Consider the following 9,255-nt stretch of genomic DNA (forward strand, 5'->3'; position numbering starts at 1 on the left):
CAAAAAAAATAGAAACTTAACAGATTATAATGATGTATAACAGTTGCCTGAATGATAAAAAACGACACAGTTATTTGAGTCTCTTGGGCACTGATAAAAAAAAAAGAGAGCTAGGGTTAAATAGCAAATGCACTCGCGCCCATCTGTTCACCCATGGGTGTGCTGGTCTGAAAACCAGGTGTGTTCAGGAGCATTGTTGGCGCGTTGCTATTTTGAGGAACTAAAAACGACTGTACCTTTGACCAACGAAAAACTGCTCTAAAGTCAATGGCGCAGTATTTTTTGTGTTATTTAAAGGGCGTGTTAGTAATATGCGCCTATATCACAAAGTGCTCTGATTAATACACACACAGGGACGCGCAGCAGCACACACACATTTTTAAAAATAAAAAATAAAAAGATTCCTCTCCGGAGAAACATTCAGTCTTTCCACTCGCAAATTCTGCCATGTAAATAACGAATCAATCATGGTGCGAGCACAACTGGCTTTTGAAGGGAATGGTAGATGAGACTCTGATTGGTTTGTTGTATGTTACACCCAAAACACACCCATGACTCATTAAGAGACTAATGCTGCCTTCACGTGCTATCGGAATTATCGTAAATACGAGTTTCCTAGGTAAAAATTGCACATGAACGCCCTCTGATGTCGTGTTTACCATAGGGAAGTTCGGAAATAATTTTGATACCCAAATTCCCGAGATGGGCGTGTCATAAGCTTTAAACATGGTGGCGGGGAGAACTAGACTGCTGTGGCAGGTATGATTTTATAGTTTTTTTTCCAAAACAGCTTGGTCGTCTTGTCTTGAAATTAATGTAGTACATATTTACATGTAAGAGTAATCATATGAAGCGTATTGTATGTTTGGTACTCAGCGAAAATAGCCTGCATTTGACTGAAATTACAGAATCAGCAGAAAGCGGACTATCTGGAATGTTTATATGGTTGTCGGTGCATGGGAGACTATATATAATGTTGGTTTTTTTATACGATTTTCCCAATAAATAGGCAAGAATAACCTGGTGTCCACCATGATTCCTGTTCACTCCTACAACAAAGCACTTGAATGCAACAAGCTCGTAATCACGACTTCTAAAGTGGGAATCAGGAAATTTCCGATAGCACGTGAAGGCAGCATTAGGACCACTCTTTTGGACCATGCGCCTGGTGCGGCAACCGTTTTTCCGTTGTTAAACTAGCAAAAGTGGATTTGCACACGGCCTAAGTGCACCTGCACCATGCACTCCATGCGCTCAGATCATTAAAATAGGGCGCACAATGTTAACTTGTATGTGTTCTAAGAGTTACGACACTGGCAAAGTGTTTCTGGTTTGCTTTAAAACATGAACACTATTTCTGCAACAAATACAGATCTACAGTATAGTTGTAATGTTTAGCACCTTTACAACCAAGGTGATTTTCACACTATAGGTGAAAGCGCAGATTGCAGTCTCGCATTATTCTTGTTATACAACACATGGCGATGCAAAAATGCTGACTTACTGATGCACAACTGAATATTGCAAATGAAGTCATACTGCACACGCTGTAGAGCTGCAGGGCATGTTAATGTGAACGTGAGAGGTGCTGATCCTGCTAAAGCGACTCCTGATGGGGTCACGCTTGAGTCAACATCAGCGCCTGCTCACTCGTGTTTGAGCTTTTATTATCATAGGGTGGAGAAAATTCATTTCAAGACGCATTTGCTTGGATAAATTATGAGTTTTGCTTAATTCATGAAGTATTTGTTGATAAATGCATTTGCAAATGACTTAGCTTTTTAAGATTTGTAATCAAATATAGATTATACCAAATCGTAGTTTCAAAAAAGTGAATCATTTATGTGTTTCTTGAATTTTTTTAAATAAAACATTCCCACCAACAAAAGAAAAACCCACCTTCAAATGTTTGTTTGTTAACTTGCAGATATTTTCCTGAAGTTGTAAAAGAGGGCCTGACGAACCAGCTCAATAACCCAGAGGTGGAAGTGGACATCACGAGACCAGACACCTTCATCAGACAGCAGATCATGACCCTGAGAGTGATGACCAACAAGTTACGAAACGCCTACAATGGCAAAGATGTCTACTTCCAAGACTCGAGTAAGTCACACAAGAAACTAATGTAGGGTACAACAGGGCTAAAGACACACCTTAAGAAAAATGTGCTTTTTACTATTCCCATAGTGTATGATTGCATATATATATGTTTGTATTGAACATTGATGGAGCAACAGATTTTGTGTGAAAATAAATCATAAATGCGGTTGGTTTTGTTTAAAAAGCTTATAAATGAGCCTTTTACCTCACAGACACACTGTATTAATACACATACTTTAGCTAAACTATTATGTTTTAATAATGTCTAAGTTAATACCTTTTCAAAACAATCACTTTAGTAAAGTTTGTACTATTTTCAGTTTATTTTGATGAAAAAAAAGAATTCATTTTGGTTCAATAAATATGCTGTCATTAAAATATGTTAATATAAAAATATATTTTAAACAAAATACAGAAACAAAATTATTTTCAAAAGTAAATATGCTGAAAGCATTGAAGGATATCCCATAATAATTTAATATAGATTTACAGTGATAACAATAAATTATAGTTTATGATATATGATTGATATCATATTTTTTAAATATGATGGTTTCATTATAAATATGGTGATTTTCTCATGGACACCCAAATTAATATATGATATTTACCATCTGAATGTCATGTCAATAAATGGAAAAGTCAGCCGCTGTTTATTATCATGTTAATTATTTAGATTTTATCCCCTAATACCATACTCTTACACATTATTCCGTTATTTAAAAACTGCTGCTTTAACTCTTTCCCAGCCAGCGTTTAAAAAAAAAGTTGCCAGCCACCACCAGCGTTTTTGATAATTATTACAAAAATGTAGTCATAGAATATTTTGTTGTATGAACATATGAGCATGCAATCCATCAAAAGAAAGAGCAGACCCTCTGCTTTTAAACAAACAAACAAAACGTTTTATTCTAGCTTCATGCATTTCTTTTTTATCAACACTTAAATATGGATGTTTCATAAAAAAAGCCACATTTTGAACAAAAAGCTGAGAAAATCACGTTTTTGTCAAAGACTACATATAGATCAGATTCAGAGCGATGATCAAACACAGATGGAGTAGATGGAGTCCATCAACACCCCAAAGCTTCACAGTCCTATAGCTCGTCCTGGGTCGAGATTTCATTCAGTAACATTAGGCCGTTTTGATTTATATGATGTTTAATGTTGACGATCACGTTATTTTACATATGCATCTGCTTGCATACAATCGCTTGTTTTTTTGCTTCTTCTTCGCATGTGTTTTGATCAGGAGATTCAGTACTCATTCAGAAGATGCGTATAACAGTGAAAATTCCGTGTTTGGAAAGCGTTAACTACCTTCAACAAAACTGAAAATCATTAAGACGACTTTTGTCTTAAAATTTACTAAATAATTTTAGCGATTCTCATTTGCTACTTAAATCTACATTAAAAAAACCCCATCAAATATTAGATCAAATTAATCAACTTTCCACTGCTGCCCGTGATCACGTCAAGGATACATTTCCACATGCATCTTGAAAAGTGGATGTTTTGGAAAGTGCTGAGGCAAGGTTCTGTGCCGTCTAGTTGTTCAGAGGAAAATCAAATCAAAGGAGCCTTTAGCCCCGTTGTATCCTATATACTGTCAATCACTGATTGTTTCTGATGTTAAAATGTGTTCAAGAAATATATGAGGGATTTTGTTATCCATCCTGATCCAAGAATATCCACATCTTCAGGTAAACATCTACATGCCTAAATCAAGCGGCAACCTCAGTTTCTCTTGAAGCCAAATACAGAAGTGACTTAAACTGCAGTTCATCGACTGGCCACTAGGGACATGCTCCAGAAGGAGCAGAATCTCATTGAGCTCATGTTAAAATGCCCAACTTTACAGCAGAAGAACACATGTTTACAGTCTGGGACAAATTGTGGTTTTGGTCTATACGGCTAATTTTGCCCTTCATGACGACTGTGAGGGGGTGAATTTTTTTCAACTCATTTGTTTAAATTATATTAAGCCTTAAAGTTCTGCATAATTAAGGGCGTGGCCACTTTGAGTGACAGGCGGATTGCCACTGCTGTCAGTTAGCTCTACCCACTCCACCTTTTAGCTCCCATTTTCAGTTATCCGGGAGTGACGCACGGTCAAGATGGCAACGGCTGCACTTTAGGCTTCAAAAACGCTCTTCAGAATCCTATGGGTGACGTCACGGACACTACGTCCATATTTTTTTACAGTCTATGGCCTAAATGCATTGAGTTGCTGTCATGTGATCGGCTGATTAGAGATTTGCATTAACGAGCAGTTGAACATTAAGATAAAACTGAGATTTTTTGTGGATCTTGATTACAGTCAAACACGGCAAACTCTTTGAGATTCCATCATGAATGCGTTTAGCTGACGCTTTTATCCAATGACTTGCATTGCGTTCAAGGTATAGTTATATCAGCTCATGCATTTCCTGGGAATCGAACCCATGACCTTGGCGTTGCATGTACAATGCTCTACTGTTTGAGCTACAGAAACGCAAAATACAATATTTGTGTTTAATTAGGCTTTACTTGGATCTAGCACCCTAGCAACCACCAAGCAACGCCCTAGCAACCACACCTTAGCAATGTCTTGCCAAACAAGTTATGAACTTATCATTCACAAAATGCAAAAATCTAGTTCTTTAAAGGGTTAGTTCACCCAAAAATGAAAATTCTGTCATTAATTACTCACCCTCATGTCGTTCGACACCCGTAAGACCTCCGTTCATATTCGGAACACAAATGAAGATATTTTAGTTGAAAGCTGATGCTGAGAAAGGCTTCAGATAGGCCTCCATTGGCATTCAGTACATTTACACTCACAAGACCCATAAAAGGCACTTAAAACGTCGTTACAAAGTCCATCTCACCACAGTGGCTCTACAAAAATTTAACGATGCGACGATAATAGTTTTTGTGCGCAAAAAAAAATCTAAATAACACCTTTATCCAACTTGTTCTTGTCTTCCGTGTGTGCCTCCACTGCGCATGCACGAGAATATGACGTAGCGCCGGGGTTCGGGAATTCATAAAATGCGCACTCTAACCCCATTTTGAGAACTACGCCGAGACCTAAAGCACGATCAATGTAGAATTCAACAGCTGAGATACGCGCGTCTTCCTCTGCTTGTAAACAAATCGCTTCTGGGTCATGTGTCCGAACGCCGGATCTGCGTCATATTCTCGCGCATGCGTCGTGGAGGCACACACGGAAGACAAGAACAAGCTGGATAAAGGTGTTATTTTGTTTTTTTTGCGCACAAAAACTATTGTCGTCGCATCGTAAAATTTTTGTAGAGTCACTGTGGTGAGATGGACTTTGTAACGACGTTTTAAGTGCCTTTTATGGGTCTTGGGAGTGTAAATGTACTGAATGCCAATGGAGGCCTATCTGAAGCCTTTCTCAGCCATCAGCTTTCAACTAAAATATCTTCATTTGTGTTCCGAATATGAACGGAGGTCTTACGGGTGTCGAACGACATGAGGGTGAGGAATTAATGACAGAATTTTCATTTTTGGGTGAACTAACCCTTTAAATAGTTTAATAAGTCAGCAGTGTATAACTTCTATGTTATATTAGATTGTGCAAGTTGGAAAAGCCAATCTATGAGTTTGTGTTCACGTTGTGTTTCACGTATACAAACAACTCAAAGGTGAAAAAGTCACCAAGTTGAGCCCCCCGAGTGCACCGCTCTCTTCTCAAGGAGACGCATGCAGCATACGTTCTGTTATTGACACTTATTTGGGTTTCGACCTACTTAAGATCTGACATTCTTAAAGGAATAATGCATAGATGAAAATAGATTCAATTGCACAGATAAAAATAAGCCCAAACTAGCATGCACATTTACACCCTTCTTAGATGCAAAAACTCTCCAGCATGTGTTATTCCCTGTAAGCAGGCCAGCCTATCCCTCACACGTCCACAGGCGCCATTAATCACACGGCGGCGTCAGAAAGCGTCACACGCCGTCTAGACCCTCTGTCAGCGTCAGTGAAATAAAACCCCTCGTCTGTCAGAAATAGAGAGCTGGTCCGGACTGACACCAACAGGAAGCTGAATTATGATAATGGAGTGTCGGGTCACATACTGTACGATGCTAGATGGTTCATTTGTACGTCCTTAGGTGCCATTTATGTTTGAGTTGATCTGGAGTAACTCGAAACCCAGGCTATATGAGAGCCAACTAATCATTCAAGAAATCCATCCAAAAAATACAAATACATAATAACAAACAGAAAATAATAATAAAAACAGAAAAAATAAGAAAAGCATTAAAATAAATTGTAAGTAGAATATTAATTTTAGCATTATTTTTGTGTTTTTATATTAATATGTATAGAAATGGAAATATAAAAAAAAAAGAATCATAAAATAAAAAGCAAAAATATAAAGAAATATGCAAAATAGATCAAAGTGACATGTATTATTTATGGTAATATAGAAATAATAAACAAATAAAATGTCAAATATTATCATTCATAATATGTAGTACTGCAACTTTTAAACAAATAAAAAGCAATATTTCATATCAATAACCCCAAGTGCCAACGTTGGGAAAAAAAAGTGAAAGATGTCCTAGAGCGATAAAAAGCCAAACTCAAAAATATGAAGGAATATGCAAAATAGAGTACAAATAAATTAAACATACAAATAAAATGCAATTGATAATATAGAAATAATAAACAAATGCTATCAAGCCCTTCATAAACACACATTAAGTGCAATATGTAATTTATAATACACATTTATCATTTATAATACACAGAGTAATAGAACTTTTGAAAATAAAAAGCAATATTTTATATCAATAACCAAGTGCCAACATTGGCAAAAAAAAGCGAGAGTGCGTTTTAGATATTCAGGTCATCTGCCATGCAGCAGTAGACTAACTTTCCTTACATTTTTATTCCCCAAATTCTTAAGGCAGCGGCTATTTGCACTAAGTGCAAACAGCAACTAGATTATATTTACACTGTGAAATATGAAAATTATATAATTTATTAGTGATAGATGATATGTACACTGAGTGCAAATAGCTGTAGACAGAGGCGTAGCAAGCTTTTCAAAAGTGTGGGGGATGGATGTGGTTTGTTTGTTAACAATAAAAGATGGTGGTCCAGTGTTATTTCTTCTGACATTTGCTCATGTTTTCTTTGCGTCAGGTGATGAGGAGAGCGGCTCGGGCAGCGGAAGCGGCTTCACGACAGAACCCGAAGTGGTCCACACGGAGCCCCCCATGTTGGAAGCAGACAAAAGCGACCCGCAACCAACGGCAGGCGCGGCCCATCGGCAGATGCCTTCGCTGCAGTTACTAATGGCCGTAATGGCCCTCACGACGCTGCTCCTGCGGTGGAGATAATGGCAGGAGGGGGCAACAGCCACACGGACATTTAAGACAGACGCAGCGCCGCTCGCGCTGTTAGCCTTTCTGGACGTTTTCCAAAAAAATATAAAGAAAAAAGCCCATGAAAAAAAAGGAGAGCAAGCTAGCTAGCTAAACGCAAGGAGAGCGAGTGAGTGTGTGAGAGGAAGAGCGAGCGCAAATCTTTGCATCCTGCTTTTTCCAAAGAATGCTTGGTGCAATCAGAAGCAGCTTCTCTTTCGGCTTCTCTACTGCTCACGTTTCTAAATGAAGTTACTTTTCGGATGAAACGTGGTCGCCGTGCAAACGGGGCCACTTTCCACATAGCTCTTTCGGAAAAGAATGGGAAAATATAAAAATATATTTTTGTTTTCCTTTTATACTGCATAAAAATGAGACACGCTCTGGTGGTTTTTTTTCGCCCCTCCCGAATTCATTGTACGATAAACAAAAAACAAAAAAACAGGCATTATAAAGAAAAAAAAGTGACAACAAAAAAATCTATATAAATCAACGTGTTTCTGTACCACTGTGAGAATGCATGGGGAGGTCATGAGTAAATGTTTTTAACTGTGATTTTCACACAATTTTAATGCTTTTACTCTTTTTCTTTTGTTGAAGTGAATTTTTTTTTTATGTTATCTGCGATTTGAGATTATTTTATAAGATGTTAGACAGTTTTAGGTGAGCGTTAAAAGAGTCCGGTCGAGTTTCCCCTCCTGCTTAATTCAAAATAAATGACTCATATCTTAATATATAATAAAGGTTTAGTTATAAAATGTTTTCTTACAGAGAAAGATTTATTTATATTTCTAATATAATTATATATTTTGGCTTTACCAGTTAGCAACTTTTATTCAAAAGCGCATATCTAATGAAATAGCTCTTGCAAAGAATGATGTTTTTTGCCCTTTTCAATGCAAACACATGCATTAATTTGACAAATATGTTCTTTTCGGTCTGGATTCAGATGTAGAATCCAGACTTGCCTGATACGTCTGAAATTTCGAACTGAATATGAATTTGCCCCGTATGTAATTCAGATTTGGGAAAGCCAGTGTTAAACGCGACTGAGTCATGTTCCTTACGCTCATTTATATACTTGTCATTTTAATCAATTATGTATGCACAACCCTCATTTACATTTGCTTTTTTCATTTTTCTGTCTTTTTATGTAGCTCACCATATCAGCGTTTCACGTTTTATGTATAGACAATTACAAAATGATTTCGTTGTGAATCGATGGGCCTCATTCATGAAACTAAAGCAGTGTGAAATTATTCTAAAATATATAAAAACTTTCTTTGAATATACAGTACCGGTCAAAAGTTTGGAAACATTATTTTTTATTGCTTATGAAAGAAGTGTCATGCTCATCAAGCCTGCATTTATTTGATCAAAAAATACAGAACCAAAACAGTTATATTGTGAAATATTATTGCAACTTAAAATAATGATTTTCTATTTTAATATACTTAAAAATATAATTTATTTATTTGCTGCAAAGCTGAATTTTTCAGAAATCTTTATAATATGCAGATTTATTATCAATGTTGAAAAAGTCGTGCTGCTTCATATTTTTTTTTTTATAACCGATGATACTTTTTCAGGATTCATGGATGAATAAAAAGTTAAAAAGAACAGCATTTATTCAAAATAGAACAATATAAGTATTCATTTATTTAAAAAAATATGTTAAAAACTTTATTTATTTTTTTAACGTTTTATCCTGAAAAAAGTATCATAGGTTATAAAAAAATATGAAGTAGCACAACTTTTCCAACATTGA

The 9,255-nt window shown here is 36.5% G+C and overlaps 1 protein-coding gene across 2 annotated transcripts in view; it reads left to right on the forward strand.

The window, feature by feature from the left end:
• gpc6a (glypican 6a) overlaps nt 1–8,240 on the forward strand; it is a 333,451-nt gene extending 325,211 nt beyond the window's left edge. For both annotated transcript variants that reach the window (XM_079813636.1, XM_079813635.1), the window contains 2 exons: nt 1,928–2,103; nt 7,267–8,240. In XM_079813636.1, coding sequence (XP_079669762.1) covers nt 1,928–2,103; nt 7,267–7,463 — 373 coding nt within the window. In that variant the 3' untranslated portion in view covers nt 7,464–8,240. The remainder of the gene's footprint in view (nt 1–1,927; nt 2,104–7,266) is intronic.
• Nucleotides 8,241–9,255: the final 1,015 nt, after the last annotated feature.

This window comes from Gobio gobio, assembly GCF_949357685.1.
Source record: "Gobio gobio genome assembly, chromosome: 3".
In the NCBI taxonomy this organism is placed as follows: Eukaryota; Metazoa; Chordata; class Actinopteri; order Cypriniformes; family Gobionidae; genus Gobio; species Gobio gobio.